Source organism: Squalius cephalus, assembly GCF_949319135.1.
Source record: "Squalius cephalus genome assembly, chromosome: 9".
NCBI lineage: Eukaryota > Metazoa > Chordata > Actinopteri > Cypriniformes > Leuciscidae > Squalius > Squalius cephalus.
The window spans coordinates 41,086,758-41,113,601 of NC_137130.1; the positions used below are offsets into that span (position 1 = coordinate 41,086,758).

At 42.3% G+C, this 26,844-nt stretch overlaps 1 protein-coding gene across 1 annotated transcript in view; it reads right to left on the minus strand.

Moving 5' to 3' along the window:
* Positions 1–25,095, minus strand: part of LOC307164958 (tripartite motif-containing protein 16-like) — a 44,969-nt gene extending 19,874 nt beyond the window's left edge. Inside the window, exons 1-3 of the mRNA XM_079882194.1 lie at positions 24,463–25,095; positions 12,450–12,545; positions 12,129–12,362 (exon numbers count right to left, since the gene is read on the minus strand). Coding sequence (XP_079738320.1) covers positions 12,129–12,362; positions 12,450–12,545; positions 24,463–25,041 — 909 coding nt within the window. The 5' untranslated portion in view covers positions 25,042–25,095. The remainder of the gene's footprint in view (positions 1–12,128; positions 12,363–12,449; positions 12,546–24,462) is intronic.
* Between the last annotated feature and the right edge of the window lie 1,749 nt (positions 25,096–26,844).

Below are 26,844 nucleotides of genomic sequence, written 5' to 3' on the forward strand. Positions count from 1 at the left end.
TAGCCAGCACTTTTAATTTTGCTTTGATGTCAGGCGCTCTGGCTCCCGAGAAACATGTGACTATGGTGGCTGGTGTCTCTATTTTCACGTTCCGTGTGATCGAATCACCAATTACTAGGGCACAATCAACAGAATTCTCAGTGGGTGTTTCACTGAGCGGGGCAAATCGATTTGTTATGGTAATCGGAACGGAAGAGTGGTTTTTAGATCCGCGACTAGAGCGATCCCTCACTGTCACCCATTTGCCCGGCTGCACAGGCACTAATTCAGCTGAAACCGCACAATGTAAAGAGTTCACGTTAGGCGCATCCAAAATAGTATCTAAAGCTCTAGCACTCTTACTATCCTCAATTAAAGTTTGGATGCGTGTTTCTAATTCTGAAATCTTCTCTGTCAGCCTAACTGACTCCTTGCATTTATCACATATAAATCCTATATTGCCGACAGAGAAGGCTATGCTAAACATGTGACATGAAGTGCAGGTGACAATAACAGGACAAGACATTACTCACCGTGTTTGTTGACTGATTCTTACTCACCTGGGGCCTGTACCATGAAGGTAGCTGAACAAACTCGGGGTTACAGGATTAGTTTTGAGTTAACAAAACCAAACCGATGCAATCAGGCTTTATTGGTACCATGATGCAGCTCATCAACTTTCTCTGTCAACTCAGGCTTTGATCCTCAAGCTATGATTACTCCACGCGCGCGTGCACATAAAAGAGTGACGTCGACACTGAACAACCAATCGCGGGTAGAGCGAGAGCGATTTAGGCCTATTTTTCCGCGGAGGAGCAAGAGATAATCATTCAGAATTACGATGAATTTAAATATGTATTTCAAGCTCGAAACAATACGTTCTCTGCTGCCAAAGCAAGAGAAGACTGTTGGAGAAAGATTGCTGATTGTTAATGCGTAAGTTAAACAAATACGTTCTATATTTATGTAAAATTATGTATGTACTGTATGTATGTATATGTATGTGTAATATAGCCTATACCCTATTTTTATCATATATAAAAAATGTGCATGTATGTACTAAGAAAGATTAATATTCATTGATTTTTAGATGCAACCCCTACTCCAAATGTTCTTGGCAGCAGATAAAGACAAAATATAAAAATATAATTCAAAGTGGTGAGTATTTACCACAACCTTTTATTACTTTTGTGAACATTTTATCACAAACACTTGTTTGCAGCAAACAGAAATAAATAATTAAATTCAGAAAACCAGAATACACTGTGGCGGAGGATTTGGCTCTGAGTAGGCAATAAGGGATGGACGAATATGGATGGGATTACAGGTGCTGTACAATCTGACCCTGGTGCTGGCTCCTCTAAGCAAGTAACACTGGGTGTGCAATACATTACCACTTTTTTAAGTTTTAAATATGGCTGACTGTATGTTCTGCAGTGGAGGGAAATACAGTGTCCCTGTTGAAGCCAGCACACATGCACACAGTCTCCCACACAGAGGTCAGTATGCAGCAGACAGAACACCAAACATAACCTGCTTTACAACAGTTATGCTTTACATTGGCCTATTTTTATTTATTAGGGTGGAGGAAATGAAGACTCTCTGTGAATGTGTAGCATAAAAAAGGGACTGGCCCTTACACATCTCTTTTATTGTAGGATTTTTCACAACCTGCCCCAGAAACTGAAGCCTCTACCTCAATGGGCTTCAGAAGAAATGTGTAAGGATTTAAAACCCTTGACATAAATTACAGTCAGTCATGTGTTTGTAGGAAGTCAAGGAACTTTTTGTGATTTTGATGAGCCTCCAGAAAACTTGTAAATAATCATGTTTGTGGTGGAATTATGTTTCAGGTGGAAACAGACTCGGTCAGGGCCCTGTACAAAAGGAGTCTCGAACTAGACTGCACACTAAAGGAGTCTTGAACTAGACTGCACACTAAAGGAGACTTGAACTAGACTGCACACTAAAGGAGCTGACTGTGAGCTGAGGAGGCTCCAAACAAAATCAAACAGCTTGATAAAACTGATCTCAGTATGTATATAGTTATATTATATTATATTATATATATTAGTATAACTTATTTAACCAAGTAACACTTTAGTATGAATATTTATTAATGCAACTTTCTCTTGCTCTCTTTCTCCCTCCCATCCCACAAAACCAATAAAACAGTTTGAGACCTATCAGCAGTTTCAGTGTGCTTTTATTAAGTGTAATATTGTATGGTGATTGCATCTACATCTGCACCAGCTGGGTGGTCAAGTGTGATCGGGTCAGTTTCATCGGGGAGAAGCTGGTTTTGTGGTGTTTCTCGCTCCTTTCTACTGGTGGCTATATTGTGCAGAATGGCACATGCAGCCACTATCTGTGATGCCCGCTCTGGTGACTCTTAAGGGCCGAACACAGTTGAAATGTGCCTTTAGGATGCCAAAGGTCATCTCTATCTTCACTCTGGTTTTACTGAGGGCCACACTGAAGCGGTGCTGTGGCCCTGTCTGAGGGTCATGATAGGGGGTTATTGTGTAGGTTTTTCTAGCTCAGTTCAAATTAACAGTGTTTTGTACTGTACCAAATTTAACTTGCTTTCCTCAAAGTGCTGACACAGACTCATGGAAAATTTGTGAGTCAAGCACTGGAGAGCCAGGCCATTTGGCATCCAAACTTGATCATATGTTCATGACCACAAGTCGTCTGCAGATGAAATGTTTAGTAGATCATTGTTATATCTGTTAAAGTTACTATTAATTTAAAGATTCATCTCACAGAAAATAATCATCTAACATATCTCTACCTGAACATTATGGCTGTGATAGGACTTCCTATTAACACAATCTGCCTCATGTTCCCTAGAGCAGTGGAGATTGGAGCAATAGACTGCATACATGCTGCAATGACTTGGGAATCCTATCATAAGATTAACAGAATAATAATAAAAAAGATTCAAAATAATTCTTAACGTGTATTATATTGTATAGTACATTTGTGAAATTTGCTTTTTTTTTTTTTAAATGTGTTCATGTGATGTCACTCTATAAATATATCTTACTGGCAATTTTATAAAAGCCCTCTTTTATGGACATGGTCGATAAATGTCCGGGGAACACTATTATGAAAACTTTTCATGTAAGTTACTCCTGCAGAGCGAGGACCACCTTGCGAATGGTTTGACAAACCTTGTTTTCCCCTATAGCTTCTGTGCGTCACCCACCGTGCAAGAATGTACCACTTGCAAAAAAAAAAAAAACACAACGCAATACAATTTGCGGTACAGTAAGTGCATGAATTCGACGTGTTAAATTCTTTATGTGCGGCTCAAGAAGTTCGCAAAGATAAGACATTCCTTCCGCGGAAAATCTGTATCTTTCATACAAGTAACTATCAGTTAAGGCAAGGGGATTTTGTCTGGCTAAAAACTCTTTCTCTACGAAGAGCTCGTCAAACAATTTGCGCTGAGATGTCCACCGGATTTGGAAGAAAAGGTGAAGTCATTGCAACAGACACTTGGAATAAGTTACGTCACCTATATGTTTCTTTGCTCTCAGCTGATTGGTCAAACTTCAGTCTGAGATCTTGAATCCAGAACATAACCTGCCCCGGAGCAGGTTAGCCGTGCAGCGTAAGATACCATGGCGACGAACACCGATTAAAGCCGAGCTACTTTCATAGTACCTAAAACCCAGGGTTGGCGGAAACTAAACTGAAACATACAGTAGCTGGCTAGCCACCTAATCCGGCTTCATGGTACAGGCCCCTGAGCTTTATGAACTCAAAGGCGCGGGCGCGCGAGAGAAAAATAAATAAATAAAACAGCTGAGCGCACGGGTGGCGCGTTAACAGGCTAGCAGTAGCGAATTACTAGCGTGTTGTGCTAGTAGTAACGGAAGCTAGCGATGTCAGGTTAATCTGAGATGTTGGGAAAAGCTGTATTTAGTATAAACAACTACAAATTGTAGTAAATGATGGTTCAAAACAAAGAAATACGAGGCTAAGACGGAGCTTACAGCACCGAAGCAAACAAACTCACAGCAGGCAGAGAGGCAGACAGGAGCAATCAATCAGCGATCAGCCATCAGCCATCTGTTGTGATATGGAACTACAGGTTGTGGGAGTCACGGAAAGATGACGTCAGCGCGTCGCCGGAGAGCGCTCTGATGCATGTGACTGTGTTATGCTCGAGTAGCTTAGCGGTAGCAATAAAAGGCCAGTTAATAAAACAGTTCATTCCCAGCAAGACGACTCGGTTCCTCTTTCATTTTAAAGTATCGACACATGACATGGTGTCAGAAGTGGCCGACTTCACGCTCTGAAAAAAATAAGACATGGCGAAGCTCGGACCTCCGGAATCTTTTGACTTCACGCGCCCGGCAGAATGGCCGATGTGGCGCCGACGTTTCGACCGCTTTCGGGTGGCGTCAAAGTTGGACAAAGATAGCGGTGAAGTGCAGGTAAACACGCTTCTCTACGCCATGGGGAGAGAGGCGGAAGCGATTTATGATTCCTTTGTGTACGATGACAGCGGAGAGGTTGACGAGGAAGAGGAGAGAGGTAGACCGGAGTTGGATTATGACACGGTGATAGCCAAATTCTCCGACCATTTTGTGCCCAAGAGAAACGTGATCCATGAAAGAGCATGTTTTCACAAGAGAGCACAAAAGCCCGGTGAGTCAGTAGAGGCTTTTGTGAGAAGTTTATACGAACTGGCACAGTATTGTGAGTTTGGGCACACTAAAGATGAGCAAATCAGAGACAGAATAGTTATTGGTATATCTGACAACGATGTATCACAGAAGCTACAGCTCGAGCCGGAACTCTCTCTTGAAAGAGCTATTCAAATAGCGCGCCAGAGCGAACAGATAAAGCAACAGAATGTGAGCCTGCGCTCGGAGTGTGCAGTGGACACCATAAGACAGGGGAGGCGGCAGTTCCATGGCAGAAGGAGCAGCAACGATGGACAATGGCAGAAAAAACAGGAACACAGTGAGTCAAAACAGAATCCTACCTGTCCCCGCTGTAACAGACAACATGGTAAAATACATCCTTGCCCAGCCAAGAATAAAAAATGCAGAAGGTGTAATAAAATTGGACATTTTGAGGCAGCTTGTCAGACGAAGATGCTGAAAGAGGTGGTTACAATGCCAAGCAGCACCACTGACACAGATGAGATGTTTTTCCTTGGAGAAGTTACTGAACATGTGTCAGACATAATGGATCAACCTGATTCAGAAAATATGTGGCTTGTTGACTTACCTGTTAATGGCAGCACTGTGAAATTCAAAATAGACACTGGGGCAGACATCAGTGTAATGTCACAGGCTGCATTCAAGAGACTGCCACAGCGCTCCCGCCTGGTCACTGCAAGGAAAGGACCCATCACCAGCCCCGGCGGCGAAGTTAAGAGTATTGGCAAGTTCCTGGCAACAAGTGAGTACAAAGGGGAAAAGTACAGATTCTGGATAACTGTAATTAAAGGGCCATACTCTCACAACCTCCTGGGACGGAGCGTTGCCACAAGGATGGGACTGGTCATGAGAGTAGACGGGATGGACACTGTAATGTTAAGTCATGTGTTTGGGGATATTGGTTTGCTCAAGTGCGACCCCGTAAAAATCGAACTTAAAGCTGATTGTGAGCCCTACTCACTGACGACGCCACGTCGCATCCCGTTCCCCCTCCTGGCTAAAGTTGAGGCTGAACTCAAACGCATGCTTGCCCTGGGCATAATAGAAGAGGTTACAGTGCCTTCTGACTGGTGTGCCCCGATGGTTCCAGTAGAGAAGAAGAACAAGGAGCAAGTGCGAGTGTGTGTCGATCTAAAACGCTTAAACAAGGCGGTTAAGCGAGAGAGATACATCATGCCAACTTTGGAGGATATTGCTCCCAAGCTAGCCAGAGCTAAAGTGTTCTCTACCCTGGACGCCTCCTGCGGATTTTGGCAGATCCCCTTGGATGCTGCCAGCCAAAAGCTGACAACCTTCATCACCCCGATGGGGAGATTCTGCTTCCGACGGCTGCCATTCGGTATCACGTCGGCTCCAGAAATCTTCCAACGACAGATGTCGACACTGTTAAAGGGTCATGATGGAGTTGTTGTAGTAATGGACGACATACTTGTTTATGGAGCAACAAGGAAAGAACACGACACACGTCTTGATGCGGTGCTGATGACCATAAAGGACAGTGGTTTAAAGTTGAACAAGGCCAAGTGTCATTTTGGCAAAACAGAAATAAAGTACTTTGGCCACCTCATAAGTGCAGAAGGCATGAGACCTGACACTGACAAAGTAGAAGCCATCACACGGATGCCAAGCCCAACCAATGTTACAGAGCTTAAACAGGTTTTGGGTCTTGTCAACTATGTTGGAAAGTTCCTGCCTGACCTCTCCTCAGAGCTGCATCCCATCACTGCCCTGCTCCGGAAGGAAAATGAGTGGGTGTGGAGTGATGTACAAGAAGCGGCGTTTGAGAAAGTGAAAGCTATGCTTGTGTCAGCACCAGCACTTGCATTTTATGATGTCAACCGCAAGACTGTCATCAGCGCCGATGCGAGCAGCTACGGATTAGGAGCAGCATTATTGCAGGAACACGAGGGTGTGTTAAAGCCAGTTGCATTCTGCTCCCGCACATTGTCAGATGCAGAGAAGAGATACTCCCAAATTGAAAAGGAGTGTCTTGCAGGAGTGTGGGCCTGTGAGCGCTTCGCTCGCTATGTGCAAGGCATGGAAAGCTTCCTTCTACAAACAGACCACAAACCATTGGTACCCCTCATAAATACATACGACCTGGACAAAGTCCCTCCAAGGTGCCAAAGACTCCTAATGCGCCTACTGAGATTCAATGTCGTGGCTGTGCACGTCCCGGGGAAGCAGCTTGTCGTAGCCGATGCTCTCTCTAGGAGCCCACTGACCCACCGTGGTGATGAACACACTGACCAAGAAGTACAAGCATATGTGGAGTCAGTGGTAGCAAATGCGCCTGTTTCAGCACAAAAACTTGACAAAATCCGCTCCGCCACACTACAGGATGAAGAGCTGCAAAAGATTGTGCAGTTCATTAGGAACGGATGGCCACCAAAGACATCGCTGTTTCCGTCCCTGCATGGATATTATTCTGTCAGAGTTCACCTCTCTGAGACTGATGGACTGGTGTTGTATCAAGATAGACTGGTTATCCCAGCTGCACTTAGATCAGAAGTGCTCAAACAGCTACACGAGGGACACCAAGGTCTAACAAGGTGTCGCGTTCGAGCTAGGATGTCAGTATGGTGGCCTCGCATCAGTGCAGAGATCGCAACGGCAGTGTCAACATGTAAGTTCTGCATTGAAAATAGACCCACTCAAAGACGTGAACCGCTCCTCACCACACCTTTACCTGGGGGACCCTGGCAGCGCATTGCTGCTGATTTGTGCGAGCTAGAAAGACAGAATTATCTCATTGTGACTGATTATTATTCCAGGGACATTGAAATTGCCCACCTGTCTTCAACATCCAGCCACCAGGTCATTACCAGGCTCAAAGGCATGTTTGCAAGATGGGGGATACCGCTGGAGCTGGTGAGCGACAATGCCACACAATTCACCTCGGGTGAGTTTCAAGACTTCTGCCAAAGCTATGGGTTTGCGCATACAACTACCAGCCCTCATTATCCTCAGGCAAATGGTGCTGTCGAGAGAGCTGTGCAGACTGCTAAGCGCATCCTGAAGCAGCCCGATCCATATCTTGCTCTAATGTGCTACAGAGCCACCCCTAGTGCTGTTACGGGGGTGAGCCCAGCTTTACTTATGGCTGGAAGAGACATTAGGACCACACTTCCTATGTTGGAAGGAAAACTACAAACTTCTCCTGTGGACAGACATCAAATCCAGCAGAAGGATGCTCAGACTAAATCAGCCTACCGGTTCTTCCATGACCGCCGTCACTCTGCTCTGCCACTTCCGGAACTCCAATCTGGGCAGGCCGTTAGAGTGAAATTGGATGGAGAAAAGGGGTGGAAAACGCCTGCTAAAGTCATTGATAAGTGCAGTGAGCCCCGGTCTTACATCGTGAAGACAGACAAAGGTGCAGTGCTGCGACGCAATAGAAGACATCTGCAGGCAGTCCCGGAGCTTGCTGACCCTCCAGACCAGCAGCAGCAGTCTGAGGGATCTCCGCTGCAGCTGCTCAGCAGCCCTCCTTCTGTGGCTAGACCCAGTCATGGTGACCCTGCTTCTGTCCAGAGACTAAAGGATTCACCTGTGGTGTGTTCACCACACCAGCCGTCCCCTCAGAGGACTGTTCAAGTGACATCCAGAGGTCGTGAGGTCAGAGTACCTCTCAGATATAGAGACACTTGAACACTTAATGACACTTATCTTCACACTGTCTCCTCAGTAATTCTGTTTTGAGTGATAAGTACAGTTAATAAAGCTACATTATGTTCCCAAGTTAAGTTATGTTCCATAGGAATAGATTGTTATGTTTGGGAAATATCCGATAATTGACAGGATAAATAGGAATTAAGTGCCTGAGATCACAATAAGTAATGCTGATGTAACACAATCACCCAGAGACTGTTATGTTCATGTTTATCTTTATTTGATGTGCAGTACATCTTGTTTAACTGTTTGAGCGTTAACCTTTGAAAAGGGGGAGATGTTGTGATATGGAACTACAGGTTGTGGGAGTCACGGAAAGATGACGTCAGCGCGTCGCCGGAGAGCGCTCTGATGCATGTGACTGTGTTATGCTCGAGTAGCTTAGCGGTAGCAATAAAAGGCCAGTTAATAAAACAGTTCATTCCCAGCAAGACGACTCGGTTCCTCTTTCATTTTAAAGTATCGACACATGACAGCCATCTAACACACAGACTTTAGAAATATTTATGGAGATGAGAATTGAAATAAAAAGCCGTCATAATGTCATTAATATCAGTCCGTCAGAAAAGCAGTTCTAGGCTTATTATTGGCTGGATAACTCTTAGCAGGTTTAAAAAGCCCTTTTAAAATTAAATATGAATGCAGTTTTAGATTAAATAAAAGTACAGTCAAGTCAAATAAAACACGTTTTATCTCCTGTATACTTTGGTAACACTACAATAAGATACCATTCATCAACATTACTTAATGCGTTATCTAACATCAACACATTGAGTGAACAATATATTTTTACAACATTAACTAATGTTTGTGAATGTTATTTAATACAAACACTTGATTGGTCATGTTTGTTCACTTCATTCATTGTGCATTAAATAATGTTAACATAAATAATGTTAACTTTTGATTTTAAAAATGCATTTTTAAATGAACCCCAAGGAGAATAATTGCGACAGTATATAACTATTGTTTATTGTTAGGTCATTTTATCTAATGTTGTCTAACAAATGGAATCTTATTGTAAAGTGTATTTAATACTACAGTTTCCATCTTTGTAACCGTGATATACACTTTAATATATGTAAATTTAATCTAAATTAAGCTTTGGTACCGAAATTGGTACCGAGAACCGTGGATTTTCACTGGTATTGGTACCGAATACTGAAATTTTGGTACCATGACAAATAATAATTTTAAATAAATAATTTGGTATCGGTAATTTAGACAATAGGCTGTTTACAGAGTAACGTTAACGTAGGTAATGGCTGTTATGTTATTTTCTTTTCAATGACGTTCCTTGTTACATGTTCATTGCTGGATTTATGGGAAAACATCAACCAATATTGCATATCCATAATTATTATAATGAATATAATTAAAGAATACTTACACTATAACGTAAATTAGAAGTGTAACGCAAAAAAAATGGATTTTTACACCTATTTTGAATTTTACTCGAATACAACAAATCTTACCCCCCTCAACAAATACAGATACAAATACCGGCTGCTTTGCACACCCCTAGTGGACAGGTGTCTTTTATACAGGTAATGAGTTCAAACAGGTGCAGTTAATACAGGTAATGAGTGGAGAACAGGAGAGCTTCTTAAAGAAAAACTAACAGGTCTGAGCTGGAATTATTACTGGTTGGTAGGTGATCAAATACTTATGTCATGCAATAAAATGCAAATTAATTATTTAAAAATCATACAATGTGATTTTCTGGATTTTTGTTTTAGATACCTTCACTCACAGTCGAAGAGTACCTATGATAAAAATTACAGACCTCTACATGCTTTGTAAGTAGGAAAACCTGCAAAATCGGCAGTGTATCAAATACTTGTTCTCCCCACTGTGTTTTGAAATTATATATTTAAAAAATTAATGACAGTAGCAGTGAAATAAAGCAAATAAGAAAAGAAAAAAAATTGTTCAGGAAACAATGAAAGTGATTCATTCACATGTGAATATAATCTAGAGGTCAGTAATATACCAACATCTCTCTCACATTAAATATTATAAATAATCATATCATTATCCTGATGAAATGCATCAATCTCCATCTTAGCTGTATTGTATTGTGTAAATTGAACTCTAAACAAGTTTAATACACTGGAAATGTCATTTTTGTTTTATTCACCGAATTAAAGGGTAAAGTTTGCTAAATTCATATTTGTGTGATGAAAAGGCATTAATATGTGATTTTTTTCCCGTTAATTTTAATTTCTATGAAATGTGAAGTACTATATGATTTAGTATATGCTTGGGTTTGGGGTCATTTAACTTTTAATAAAGCACTTTAAGTTTTTGAAAAAACAATAGGCTACTGTTGCATTATTGTGCATAAGTGAAGAAACGATACTGCTGTATTAAAGGAAATAATATAACATTTCTCATTTTATTCTAAGCATTTTTCATTCATTTTTCGTTGAACACATCGTGTGTCTAGAGATTGGCTTTATTTAAAAGCACACTGAATTAATTTTGACATGGAGTGAATACAGAGCTAGGTTTTTTATCAGTGATCGGGCAGCGAGTGATGAGGAGAGAGAAATGATCAACTAGAAATCTCTATAGAAAATAAATTGGACAATCAATTTACTATAAATGAGTTTAGATTTGGATACTGTGAACTGGAACCTGTGAAACTTTCATTGCTAACAAACTACGCTGAACCACCGAATGCTAATGTTGTTCCTACAACCAATATGAGAACAGAAAAAAAATAATGAATGTACATCAGTTGGGAATCATTTCAATGTTAAGAAACAACTTATTTAATTAATTTGTAAAAAGTACCATATCAATGCTTAGAAACGTTGCTATTTAAGTTTTGAGTGTGTAAGTTTTGGGAAGGGGCAAAATGTTCAGAAATGGCCCTGGTCTCATTGTAGACTTGAGTAGATTCGCTCAGGAAAAGCAGTTCAATATCTATGAGCAGATTGAACATTATTTATAACGTTTGAGCAGTTAATGACACTGAAATCTACAAGGTCTCTTAGGTCACGATCCCAAGGTCAGGTTTTGTGTGTTTCAGTATGTTGAAGCATTGCTAATATACAGACTTCATGTTCAGGGTCTTCATGGTCAAATTCATCAACATGTTAAAGGCAAACAGTTATGAAAATACTGTCAATTCTGTCAAGTTTGAAGATCATCTGATGCAACTTTGATGAATATTACTCAAATTGCTACCATGAAGTTCATTGATTCCACCATTATATAAGAAATCAGAAGGGAAAATGAGGTAAAAAAGTTGAACTGTGAGTGAAGATGATCAGATGAGAGTCTGACTGATGATTATATAATAACCGAACACACAGATCAACACTTCAGTCAGCGGCTCATTCTGCTCTCATGAAATGTTTCTCTGAGAGTCTCTTGCTCAAGTCCACTATGATCCTGTTCTTCTCGATCGTTCTTATCCTGATGAAATGCATCAATCTCCATCTTAGCTGTATTATATTGTGTAAACTGAACTCTTAACAAGTTTAATACACTGGGAATGTCATTAAAACCTTTGTTTCATTCACAGAAGTAAAGGGCAAAGTTTGCTAAATTCATATTTGTGTGATGAAAAGGCATTAATATGTGTATTTTTCTCATTTTTATTTTCTATGAAATGTGAAGTACTAAACAATAATTTAATATATGCTTGGGTTTGGGGTCATTTAAATTTTAATAAAGCACTTTAAGTTTTATTTTATTAGCGGCTCATTCTGCTCTCATGAAATGTTTCTCTGAGAGTCTCTTGCTCAAGTCCACTATGATCCTGTTCTTCTGGATCTCTGTTACCTGCAGGAAATGTATGTGATCCTGTGTGTGTGAAAGCTGCTCCAGCTCAGCGTCTCTCCTCCTCAGATCATTGATCTCCTGCTCCAGTCGCTCCAGTCGTTCTTCAGCTCGACTCACTGCAGTCTTTTCCTGATCTCTGATCCGCTGTGTCGCCTCAGAGCGGCTTCTCTCAATGGAGCGGATGAGCTCAGTGAAGATCCTCTCACTGTCCTCCACTGCTGTGTGTGCAGAGCGCTGTTAGGACACACACCACAATCACACAGTGAGCTTCAGTGAGTCCTGACTGAGACTTCTCAAACTTCTCTTCTTCTCCAGACTCACCTTATGAGCCTCTACAGCCTCTCTCAGCTGCTGAAGATCTTTCTCTCTCTGCTGGATCCTCTGCTGGAACGACCTCTGCGTCTCCTTCAGCTGCTTCTGCAGCACAAACCAATAACACAGATGGCACTTTATACTGTCACTATATCATCATGTGAAGAGTTGAATCCAGTAACAGTAGAATTAATAACCAATGGCTGGAGGTTCAAACTCCTGAAGGGATGATTGATCAGTTTTACCACCATTGTATATGAATTTACATGAAGAATAAGGCATAGTGTTTATCGTGCAATTTATACGCAAATGAGTTTTTACATTCATATGATACGCACTGTAAACCCCTTGGGTATGATTAGGGTACGTGCGTATTATATGTTTGGGTAGGATTAGTTATGTGGGGTACGTGATAAATAAATCAATGCAATAAAGTGCGCATCATATGAACTTAAAAAATAATGTTCGCGTATAAATAGCATGATAAACACAATGTGTAGATACGCATTTCTTGAGATCAGGCTTGGCAAGCATAAGTATCAAGGGTTGATTGATCAGTTACCACTAGGGGTGTGACGAGACACTTATCTCACGAGACGAGACACGAGATTAGAGATGGTTTAGAAATAACCATCAAGCAAAATGTCACTGGTCCCACTCATCGTCTTAATCATACACTAGATTTACTTATATCACATGGAACCAATCCAACCGATATAGATATTATACCGCAAAGTGATGATGTCACTGACCATTACATGGTAACTTGCATACTACGTACTGCTGTAATATGTCATGCTGCACTGCGTTATCGACCAGGCAGAACAATCCTTCCAACCACTATAGATAGATTCTCAAATAGCTTACCTGATCTATCTCAGCTGCTCAGTGAACCCAAACAAACAGATGAACTAGAGGAAATGACTAGCACTATGAGCACCATTTTCTCTAATACATTAGACATTGTTGCACTAGATTAAAAAGGTTAGAGAGAAAACTAAAGCACCATGGTACAACAGTGCTACGCATGTTATCAAGAGAGAAAGTCATAATTTAGAGCGTAAATGGAAACAAACTAATTTAGAGGTCTTTAGAATCACATGGAAAGACAGTATGTCACGTTATAAAAAGGCCCTAAAAGAGGCCAGGGCTGAGCATCTCCGCAAACTAATAGAAAACAACCAAAATAATCCAAGGTTTTTATTTAACACCATGGCTAGACTAACAAATAAACAGACATCACCTGAACAAAATACTCCGTTACAGTGTAGTAGTAATGATTTTATGAATTTCTTCACTGAGAAAATAGAAAGCATCAGAAACACAATTGTAAATGTACAATCTTTAATGGTGTCTTATGATTCAACCTCAATTATCGCCCCTCAAGAACAATTACAGCGCTTTACAACTATAGAACAAGAAGAGCTAAATAAACTTATCATTGCATCTAAAACAACAACATGTTTATTAGATCCAATACCCACTAAACTACTGAAAGAAGTGTTACCTGTAGTGGAAGAGCCTCTCCTCAATATTATTAACTCGTCTTTATCTTTAGGTCATGTTCCAAGAATATTCAAGTTGGCAGTTATAAAACCTCTCATTAAGAAACCACAATTAGATCATAATAACCTAGCAAATTACAGACCCATTTCAAATCTACCATTTATGTCTAAAATACTAGAAAAAGTTGTGTCCGCTCAATTTGTGCTCTTTCTGTCAAGAAAATGGTATCTATGAAAAAATTCAGTCAGGATTCAGGCCACATCATAGAACAGAAACTGCGCTCGTTAAAATTACAAATGATTTACTTCTAGCTTCTGACCAAGGCTGTATCTCAATACTAGTTTTACTCGATCTTAGCGCTGCGTTCGACACTATAGATCACAAAATACTCCTAGATCGACTACAAAATTACACTGGTGTTCAGGGACAGGCATTAAACTGGTTTAGATCGTATTTATCAGACCGCTACCATTTTGTCTGTTTAAAAGGGGAAAAATCTAAGATAATGTCAGTAAACTATGGAGTGCCGCAAGGATCTGTGTTAGGCCCTCTGCTATTCTCAATATATGTGCTGCCACTTGGTAAAATTATAAGAAAACATGGAATTAGTTTCCACTGTTATGCTGATGACACTCAATTATATATTTCATCATAAATATATACCTATAAAGCCCTAAATGGTTTAGCTCCAGTGTATTTAACAGAACTTCTATCGCCCTACAATCCATCGCGCTCTTTAAGATCACTAAATTCGAGGCTTCTGGTCATTCCTAGGATATCTAAGTCCATTAAAGGAGGGAGGGCGTTTTCACATTTAGCTCCTAAACTCTGGAATGGCCTTCCTGATATTGTTCGAGGCTCAGACTCGCTGTCCCAGTTTAAAACTAGATTAAAGACGCATCTCTTTAGCCAGGCATTCACATAATACTTACCTTTTATACTACAGTTGAATCAGATCGAATGCATTAATATTATGAACAGCAGCTATGCTAATTATTTCCCATTTGCTTTTCTGTTGTTATCTCAGGACACTAGTCCCGAGGTAAATAGCGTTCGTCAGCTCCAGTTTGTATCCAGTCTCTCATGGAAACTTCCCAACACCCGTGAAGAGACGACTCAACGCTGGCGATATGTTATGCTGTAAATTAATACATGATTAACTAACTGTATTTTTCTATGTACACTGTACATTTCTGAAATGCACTTTCTGTAAAGCTGCTTTGAAACAATATGTATTGTGAAAAGCACTATACAAATAAATTTGAATTGAATTGAAATAGAAAATCCTCAATGACAAAATTCATGACTGGAAAATTAGACTGCAGGTTCATTTGAAATGTTTTAACTATCTTTTAATGGATGTCATTTCAGTTATGCTTTTGAGTATGAATTCAACTGCCACAAACTCAATTGACTGGCTTTTCTCCTGTATGATTTCACATGAGTCTCTTCAGACTTCACTGTACATTAAATATGAGCTTCCAGAACTTCTGATTGAGGCTGTGTGTGACCTCATAATTCAACTCCTTTCCACATATTGAACAGAAATAAAAACAGTATAAATAACAAAAGTAAATAACAGTTTATTCTTAGTCTATATAATTCCTACAGTTACGTAGCTATTACAGATTATAGGGTAAGATCCCAGTAATTCCATGGAAATAAAAAGGCTTCCTTTTACAGTACAGTTTCACTTTACTTACTGAGTAAATTGTCATGTTTTCCTTGGTAACGTTGCAGGACATACGAGGTAAAAAATTGTGACTATATGGAAAAGGGGAATGATCAGGTTATATGGTACAATTCTGGTAATACCATGGAAATAAACAAGGCTTCATTTTACAGTACAGTTGCACTTTACTTATTGAGTAAATTGTCATGTTTTCCTTGGTAACGTTGCAGGACATACTAGGAAAACAAATAAATAAAAATGTGACTATGGAAAAGGGAATGATATGGTACAATTCTGGTAATACCATGGAAATAAACAAGGCTTCATTTTACAGTACAGTTTCACTTTACTTACTGAGTAAATTGTCATGTTTTCCTTGGTAACGTTGCAGGACATATGAGGTAAAAAATTGTGACTATATGGAAAAGGGGAATGATCAAGTTATATGGTACAATTCCGGTAATACCATGGAAATAAACAAGGCTTCATTTTACAGTACAGTTACACTTTACTTACAGAGTAAATTGTCATGTTTTCCTTGGTAACGTTGCAGGACATACTAGGAAAACAAATAAATAAAAATGTGACTATGGAAAAGGGAATGATATGGTACAATTCCGGTAATACCATGTGTAGTGTGTGTAGTGTGTGACGTAGATGTCACTCATTGGTTGTCAAATCAGGAAACGCGTATTTAAGTAGGCTGCGCCTGTGTTGTGATGCGATCGGTTGTAACACCCACCCTATTGTGTTGTCATTCCGGCTCGACGTGCTGCAGGGAAAAGGTATGTGTAAGTGTTTGCGGTTGATCTATTTTCTTAGGATATGACTATTAAATATTCTCTGTTGGTGCTGGTATAGACTGGGAGCTAGCATGCAAATCAGTTGGACCATTTGATACAGGAGCAGATAGGTTGGAGTTGGCTGGTTTATTCAGGTGAGTGGCGTTCACGTGGGCTTAATGTTGGTGTGCGTGCGTTTATAATGTGTATTATTGCAGCATTCTGTGGCGTGGGTCGTTTAGTGGCATTGGTGCACCAGCTGCAGTTCACCTAAGTGAACAGAATCGTCATCTTCGGTATGTATTGAGCGTTTATTCTACTGTGATCGATTTGACCATACTCTGACTCTTGATATCTTCGTGTTGGGTTGTTTAGTGGCGTCGGTGCACCAGCTACAGTTCACCTAGGTAAACAGAATCATCGTCGGTTGGGCATGACGTGCTGCAACATTTGGCAGTAGTGCGAGCGGCCCGGCCAGCGCTGTTGTCTCGCTCGGATTTTTGATTTTCTTTTTTTTGTTTTTTTTTTGTTTCCAGTTAATCTGGTTTGTGTTGTAGTTTCTCCTTTTTCTTGTCCTAATGATACGTTGTCTGGTTGTTATTGTGTCTGTGACTTGAGTTGATTTATTTAATATTTTGTTTTTTTTGTAAAGACTAAAAGGAGTTATTCTCCTGTGTTTGTAGATTTATTATCGTGATTATCTCTTTATATCTGATTTTGATTACATTATTGGGGACGCTGGATTTTTGGGCTGTGTAAGTCCAGTGTAACTGTGTAATTGTTCCATCTTGACTCTATTTATTGTTGTTTTGTATTAGCCTACACTGCTAGTGGTGTAAAATTGTTATTGTATTTGTATTCATTTCTTTTCTTGTATTTCCATACAGGAGCTGAGGGCCACTTACGTGGGTGTCCTGGGGCTGTGGTAGTGGGGTCTCCCGTTCACTTGAGAGTGCTTTATTTCACTTGTGTGGTGTGGTGAGGTGTGAGTATGGAGTGAGCTTTCCTTTTTGTTTTCCTTGTAGGCCACTTCCAGCCGGGGGTGCCCAAAGTAGATGTCCTCCAGCCCTGTATGGTCATGTTGATGAATGTTTTTCTTTATTGTTTTTCTTTGGTAATTTACCGTTGCCGTTATTGACATTTCAACTTTGGATTTATTTCTTTGTCAATTATTGTGTGTATGTTGAATTAGCATTTTGTCTAATGCCCAGTTGAGGAGTGGTTTTATAGTGTGACTGAGGCTTATTGTAATAAAATATTCTTTTTTGTAGAACCCATGACTCTGCCCAGTTACTCGCTGATAACGAACCTGTGTGCTCTGAGTAGATAAAAGCCGTTGGCTTGTAATTCATTCTTAGGGTGCAAGTCCCTAGGTGGCGTAGTCGACAACCAAAAATTATATTAAGAATTATTTCTTTAGGTTAGGCTGACTCTCGCCTTGTCGGTAATCGCTTGGTCACACATGGAAATAAACAAGGCTTCATTTTACAGTACAGTTGCACTTTACTTACTGAGTAAATTGTCATGTTTTCCTTGGTAACGTTGCAGGACATATGAGCTAAAAAATTTTGACTATATGGAAAAGGGAATGATCAAGTTATATGGTACAATTCCAGTAATACCATGGAAATAAACAAGGCTTCATTTTACAGTACAGTTGCACTTTACTTACTGAGTAAATTGTCATGTTTTCCTTGGTAACGTTGCAGGACATATGAGGTAAAAAATTGTGACTATATGGAAAAGGGAATGATCAAGTTATATGGTACAATTCCAGTAATACCATGGGAATAAACAAGGCTTCATTTTACAGTACAGTTGCACTTTACTTACTGAGTAAATTGTAAAAACATCTGCAAGAACATACCCAGTATTTAAGATGTGCCATGACATTAGGGAAAACTGTTCCTGCGGGATAGTTACCAGGTAAGTGTAAGGTAAATTATTTGATAAACCCTCTATAAATGGGTGAAGCAATGAACAACAACTATGTAAGACAAGGTAATTTATTGGAAACTACCGTCTTAATTTCAAGATAGTAATAAATAAACATGGACTGTTACCAACATAACCCTAGGATAACTACACACCTAACTTGAATTGATGGGTAATACTGGAGGTGTTTCTAAAAATTGGTTGCCTACATTCTGAGGAAGTACACAATTAAATCTGAGTTAATACCAACTTAAACAGGTAACAAGTACACAGTACTTTGTTGAGTTGATATTTAACAGTGGTGTTTTTTTCCCTGGTAGTTTCTCTGTAATTGCATACTAATTACCTTAAGTAATTACACACTAAAATACTATAATTTACCATATGCTTACCAGGTAAATACTTAGTAGTTAGTTTGTAGTTTCTCTGCATTTACATACTTGTTACCTGTGGTAATTACCAATAACCAACTATAACTTACCATATATTTACCAGGTAAATACCTAGTAATTAGGGGACTGTAAAAGGAAGGGTTACCCCATAATCAAAGTACTCAAAGTGCAAACAGAGACCAGAACTAAGAGGTGGTTACAACTACACAGTCCAGAGACAGGTTATTGTGAGCAGCCTAATTTGTGTGCATCAGGGAGCTCACGTTTTACTTTCACTTTCAAATTCCTGATCACGCGTACTCCGTGTAAAGGGAGCAGTGGTGCTGAGTGCGTGTTCTACAAGATAATACATTTATCAGATGCTTAGGCTCTGTTGCACAACAAATCCTCTGCCATTGTCACGCGATCAGTGAACTGTGCAACTCGTGCTGGATGAGCAGAGCAGTCGTTTACAATGTTTTTTATTTTTAAAAACAGCAAAACGACAGTGGAGGCGGTGCAGCGGTGGGCACTGTAATGTAGTGAATGTAGCAGTGGTGATATTGTGAGACAGATTTTCACTCGACGAGAAATTTTGTCACATTTTATTCTTGCGAGATCGCATTAGATCTCGTCACACCCCTAGTTACAGTTTAAATGAAGCATAAGGCCTGTTTCACAATGCAAGCAAAAGTATCATAAAAGTGAAACGGACACAGATGTAAAGCTTCACAATGACAGTGTTTCTGCTGAATAACGGTACGGATCCACTTTTGCACACGACTGAAGCGTGGAGTCGCGACGCCTCCCCTCATTTGTACGTTGATGGGCGTTCCTCAAGTTTACCGCTATGGGCGTGGTTTTGAGCCAGCGGGCAATGATGTGTTTTTAAAACATAGACTGTAAAAAAGATGGACAACGCCCCTTCACTCTCTTCCATTGGTGAGAAGTGAAGCTGCCAGTGTCCCGATATGGCACTGACATCTCGGGACCAGATCTGCGCAGTAGCGATCTCGTGACCGTTGTCTGCGCAGTTGCGATCTCGTGACCAGAGTCTGCGCAGTAGCGTTCTCGGGAGTTGAGTCTGCGCAGTGGCGATCTCGGGACCTGATTCTGCGCAGTAGCGATCTCGGGACCTGAGTCTGCGCAGTGGCGATCTCGGGACCTGAGTCTCCGCAGTAGCGATCTCGGGACCTGAGTCTGCGTAGTGGCGATCTCGGGACCTGAGTCTGCGCAGTAGCGATCTCGTGACCTGAGTCTGCGCAGTAGCGATCTCAGGACCTGAGTCTGCGCAGTGGCGATCTCGGGACCTGAGTCTGCGCAGTAGAGATCTCGGGACCGGAGTCTGCGCAGTAGCGATCTCGGGACCAGAGTCTGCGCAGTAGCGATCTCGGGACCAGAGTCTGCGCAGTGGCGATCTCGGGACCTGAGTCTGCGCAGTGGCGATCTCGGGACCTGAGTCTGCGCAGTGGCGATCTCGGGACCTGAGTCTCCGCAGTAGCGATCTCGGGACCTGAGTCTGCGTAGTGGCGATCTCGGGACCTGAGTCTGCGCAGTGGCGATCTCGGGACCTGAGTCTGCGCAGTGGCGATCTCGGGACCTGAGTCTCCGCAGTAGCGATCTCGGGACCTGAGTCTGCGTAGTGGCGATCTCGGGACCTGAGTCTGCGCAGTAGCGATCTCGTGACCTGAGTCTGCGCAGTGGCGATCTCGGGACCTGAGTCTGCGCAGTGGCGATCTCGGGACCTGAGTCTCCGCAGTAGCGATCTCGGGACCTGAGTCTGCGTAGTGGCGATCTCGGGACCTGAGTCTGCGCAGTAGCGATCTCGTGACCTGAGTCTGCGCAGTAGCGATCTCAGGACCTGAGTCTGCGCAGTGGCGATCTCGGGACCTGAGTCTGCGCAGTAGAGATCTCGGGACCGGAGTCTGCGCAGTAGCGATCTCGGGACCAGAGTCTGCGCAGTAGCGATCTCGGGACCAGAGTCTGCGCAGTGGCGATCTCGGGACCTGAGTCTGCGCAGTGGCGATCTCGGGACCTGAGTCTGCGCAGTAGCGATCTCAGGACCTGAGTCTGCGCAGTGGCGATCTCGGGACCTGAGTCTGCGCAGTGGCGATCTCGGGACCTGAGTCTGCGCAGTGGCGATCTCGGGACCTGAGTCTGCGCAGTGGCGATCTCGGGACCTGAGTCTGCGCAGTAGAGATCTCGGGACCGGAGTCTGCGCAGTAGCGATCTCGGGACCAGATGGGACCGGAGTCTGCGCAGTAGCGATCTCGGGACCTGAGTCTGCGCAGTAGCGATCTCGGTACCTGAGTCTGCGCAGTAGCGATCTCGGTACCTGAGTCTGCGCAGTGGCGATCTCGGGCTGTTTTCCATTATTTTATGTTGTCTGCGCAGTAGCGATCTCAGGACCTGAGTCTGCGCAGTAGCGTTCTCGGGACCTGAGTCTGCGCAGTAGCGTTCTCGGAACCTGAGTCTGGGCAGTAGCGATCTCGGGACCTGAGTCTGCGCAGTGGTGATCTCGGGACCTGAGTCTGCGCAGTAGAGATCTCGGGACCTAAGTCTGCGCAGTGGTGATCTCGGGACCTGAGTCTGCGCAGTAGCAATCTCAGGACCTGAGTCTGCGCAGTAGCGATCTCGGGACCTGAGTCTGCGCAGTAGCGTTCTCGGAACCTGAGTCTGGGCAGTAGCGATCACGGGACCTGAGTCTGCGCAGTGGTGATCTCGGGACCTGAGTCTGCGCAGTGGCGATCTCGGGACCTGAGTCTGCGCAGTGGTGATCTCGGGACCCGAGTCTGTGCAGTAGAGATCTCGGGACCGGAGTCTGCGCAGTAGCGATCTCGGGACCAGATGGGACCGGAGTCTGCGAAGTAGCGATCTCGGGACCTGAGTCTGCGCAGTAGCGATCTCTATATAGTTCAAATGGACTGAGTCAGATTTACTGAACAGAAACTCTGTGTTCAAACTTGCGTTATTCTTGACAGAGATATATTTTGTTAAACAACAGGTGAATATTTTCCATTATTTTATGTTGCTTCATTAAAGCCTGTTTTACAAAAGTTTGTGCTGATCAATGTTTACAGTTAATTAGGGGCCAAGCCCCGAAGGGGCTGTGGCACCTATTGTATCCGTTAGTTTTCTTATTATTATTCTTCCCAGTGGAAGTCTATGGCAGCCCTATGAACCGTAAGTAGGAAAATGATGAAATTTGGCACACTTGTACATATGGTCATGAAAAGTAATTGGACCAATTTTGGAGTCTCTAGGACCAACTCTATAGCGCCACCACCAGTTCAAAAAATCAACATTCAAAGGGTTATACATTTTGAACCATTTGATCTAGATTAGAAAAATGAAACTTAGTACACTTGATTCCTCTCATCATGGTGATCAAGACCAATATAGTCCATTAAGACTCCGCCCATTACAGTAGTGGCCATTTTGAAAAGTAGAGTATTAAGTTTTTTCGCTACTCCTCTTTCAAAATTTGACCAAATTTGACAAAAATTTAGTCAAATGATCTATGGACTGAGACGCACAGAAATGACTGAACAGAATTTTTTTATTCAAGTTTGTTCAAAAGTTAACGAGGTCGACCCAAAATTGGTTCAGAGGCTGTATCTCAGCCAAAAATGTATCAATCGAAAACGAAAATTGGTACACTTTATCGGAAGTATGCCCTGAGGTTCCATGCCAAAGTTGGGGACAGCGCCACCTACAGGTCATGAGATATGGAAAATGGCTATTTTGGCCAATAACTTTTGAACAGTTTGACAGAAAATCATAAATTTGGTATCTATGGATTCCTTGGGTCATGCCGAATCCGTGGATACCGATTTTTCCAGGATTGAATTAACCACTTGTCCGCCATTTTGAATTTTGTCATAAATGGCAATATCTTATAAAGTATTTGACATATCGGCACCAAAATTGGTAAGGATCATCATTAGCATGGCCTGAAGGTACCTGAGAACTTTGAACACAGCGCCACCTAGTGTTCCAGAGGTATAAGGTGTTTTGCAAATATGCTTATAACTTTTGAAAACATAGGTTAAAATTGGATTTCTTAATGTCATTACGTTCCTTGGATTGTGCAGATTCCGACGATATCTCATTTGTCATTTTCCAACAATGTGACTGTCCGCCATATTGAAGCAAATGGTAAACAGTTTTTTCGCTACTCCTCCTTCAAATCTTGCTCAATTTTGCCCAAAGTTTGCTCAGATGATCTTTGGACCAAGCCGCACAGAAATGACTGAATAGATTTTTGATATTCGCTACCGTTCCCGAGATATTCGTCTCCAAAGTTGACCTAGCCTGTGTTTGTTGCCTTATGCTAGTTAGCTTATCATAATAATTGGTTAGCATGCTAACCAGATGCCATTCTTTCTAATGTGGCTCTTCAGCTATCAGGATAACCATAAGCTACATTAGCATTAAGCTAGCTTAGCATGCTAATCTCGTTAACATGATTTTGTGTGCTCATTCATACACTGGAGTGTCTCCTCAGCAGCTGTGTAATTCACGTCCTCTGAGTGGCGCAAGTTGCTAAACCACATGTCACAAGTCCCGAACCATTCCGGTTGTGGGTTCGAATCCTGTGTGGGACAACTTTAAAATTGTGTATAAAGTTGTCATTTAAATTCCCTCTGGCTCTGCACTGCTGTTGGTGCTTAAATGCTATTGTGCTTGATGTACATTTACATGTATATTCAGTTTGTGCTGTTTTTGTTCTTGCGGCTCCGCACTGCTATAGTAAGAATACTTTGGTTATTAAAGTTTCTTATAAAGTTTTGAAAGCAAAGTATTTTTAGCTACTTTTTGAACCCAGGGAACCATTGGAGGGCTTGGCCACTTTGAGGCAGCTTGCAGATTTAATTTCACTATATTTTTGTTAATTTCAACGCGGAGTTCAAATACGCTCAGCAGTGAAAGTCCACTTACAGCTTCTGTTAAATTCTGTGGGGCTGTTTACACCTGGCCACTTCATGCGTTTTCTCAGATCGGATAGCTATCCGATCGTGAAAAGACCAGGTGTAAATGCCCTCCGAAACGCATTCGAGACGGATTTGAATCCGATCGCTCAAACCACTTCAGGAGGAGGTCTGTGCCGCATTCCAGACAAAACTGGACAAGTGTAAATTCATCTGGTTGTTGAAACCACATATGTAAATTGTACTCCTCCCAAAAATGCTAAAAAATAAACATGTGAGAGCGTGTTATAGGCTATATGTAGTATTATAGACAGATATGACGACGCTACTGGAACACGCGCGTCACCGCAGATGAGAAGCTGAGCATCTATTCATTAAGCCAACGTGCAAACTATCGCAAATCAAAGTGAAAGTAAGTCGCAGACGCTTAACACACAATCATCAACATTAAAAGTAAAGAAACGAAATGATCTTACCAGGGCTGTTACTGCTCTCTCTTATTGCGGTCTTTGATTTTGAAATTTTAGCTGATGAAATAAAATGCAGCTCATATCTGTTGCTTTCGTGACGTGCACTCCATTAAATCTGCATATAGCGCTGGAATTGAAGATCGGATTTAAATCCGTTTCGCAAAAACACATTTATGTGACCAGGTGTAAATGGAATCGTTTTGATAAATCAGATAGCTATCCGATCTGAGAAAACGCATGAAGTGGCCAGGTGTAAACAGCCCCTGAGACGTCTGCAGTGTGAATGATGTTTCCTGATCATATGGTGCCAATATAAATAGTGTCAGCATTATTTAATCGTTGTCTAGTTTCATACCTGTTTCTCTGTCCTCTGTGCTGCAGCTGATACAGTGTCGTGGTTTTTATGATCGTCCATCGTACACAGCACACATATAAACTTCTGGTCAGTGCGACAGAAAACCTCAAGGAGTTTATCATGTGTTTGGCAGATCATCTCCTGCAGTCGTCCAGTGGCATCAGTCAAATTGTGTCTCTTTCCTTTAAACAAACTCTCATGTTGTTCAAGGTGACTTTGGCAGTAAGAGATCAGACACAGCAGACAGGACTTGACGGCTTTGTGTTTTCTTCCAGTACAGACGTCACACTGCACATCTCCAGCTCCAGCGTAACAGTCAGCAGGAAGTTTAGTCTTCTTCAGTTTCTCCACCAGTTCAGCCAGCATGGTGTTTTTAGCTAAAGCAGGTCTTGGCCTGAAGGTCTGTCTGCACTGAGGGCAGCTGTAGACTCTCTTCTGATCCTCCTGATCCCAGCAGCCTGTAATACAGATCTTACAGTAACTGTGTCCACAGGAAGTGGTCACTGGATCCTTCAGGAGATCCAGACACACTGGACACAGGAACTCATTCTGATCCACTGAAATTCTTGCTTCTGCCATTTTACTGCATGAGACACACAAACACACAACAGCTCAACTACACTTCAGTTTCTCTTTCACAAACTCTTCCTGCTTCCTGCTTCTGTGTTTGAGTGACGTGTGCAAAACAGGTTTATCTACAAATCTGTAAAGCAGATTCCTCATTCCTGGTCCTGGACAGCCTTATTCCTGTAGAGTTCAATTTCAACCGTACTCCCACACACCTGGATGTTATTTTAAATGCAAAAAAACTTTCTTAGTTGATTCAGGTTTGTTCAGTAACAGTTGGAATGAAACTCTAATGTGTCTCTCCAGGAATAGAAAGATGAACCCTGCTGTAAAGTCACAGATCATAAAACGTCCACTAGATGTCAGTCTCAGACAGTCACTCAAAACACTAAAAAAGTTACTGAGAATCAGGAAGACTGCATACTAATGACTACACTTGTACAGCATTAAAAGTGTGTCCAGTTCCAGAGGTGAAAAGTAAGTAATTATAAATACTTCAGTTACACTACTAGTACACTAGTACATTTTCCAATTTTTATCTACTTTCTTGAGTATAATTAAATGGTGATATTGATGTCCCAATATTTATGGACCTGACTGTATATATATATTTTTTTTTTTTGTAATTTTTTTTTTTTTTGTATCTATCCATCCATCTTCTTCTGCTTATCCGGGGCCGGGTCACGGGGGCAGCAGTCTAAGCAGGGATGCCCAGACCTCCCTCTCCCTAGACACTTCCTCCAGCTCTTCCGGGGGGACACCGAGGCATTCCCAGGCCAGCCAGGAAACATAGTCCCTCCAGCGTGTCCTAGGTCTTCCCCCGGGGCCTCCTCCCGGTGGGACATGCCCGGAACACCTTCCCGGGAAGGCGACCAGGAGGCATCCGGAACAGATGCCCAAGTCACCTTAGCTGACCCGTCTTGATGTGGAGGAGCAGCGGCTCTACTCTGAGCTCCTCCCGAGTGACCAAGTTTCTCACCCTATCTCTAAGGGATCACCCAGCCACCCTGCGGAGAAAACTCATTTCGGCCGCCTGTATCCAGGATCTTGTCCTTTCGGTCATGACCCACAGCTCATGACCATAGGTGAGAGAAGGAACGTAGATTGACCGGTAAATCGAGAGCTTTCTTCACCACGACAGACCGGTACATCGACTGCATTACTGCAGAAGCTGCACCGATCCGTCTGTCAATCTCCCGTTCCATCCTTCCCTCACTCGTGAACAAGACCCCAAGATACTTGAACTCCTCCACTTGAGGCAGGAACTCTCCATCAACCTGAAGTGGGCAAGCCACCCTTTTCTGACTGAGAACCATGGCCTCGGAATTGGAGGTGCTGATTCTCATCCCAGCAGCTTCACACTCGGCTGCAAACCGTTTCAGTGCACGCTGAAGGTCCTGGTCTGATGGGGCCAGCACGACAACATCATCCGCAAAGTGCAGAGATGAAATCGTGTGGTCCCCAAACCTGACACCCTCCGGCCCCTGGCTGCACCTAGAAATTCTGTCCATTAAAATTATGAACAGAACTGGCAACAAAGGGCAGCCCTGCCGGAGTCCGACATGCACCGGGAACAATGACTTACTGCCGGCAATGCGAACCAAGCTCCTGCTCCGGTGGTACAGTGACCGGATAGCCCTTAGCAAAGGGCCCCGGACACCATACTCCCAGAGCACCCTCCACAGGATGCCACCAGGGACACAGTCGAATGCCTTCTCCAAGTCCACAAAGCACATGTGGATTGGTTGGGCAAACTCCCATGAACTCTCCAGCACCCTGGAGAGGGTATAGAGCTGGTCCAGTGTTCCACGACCG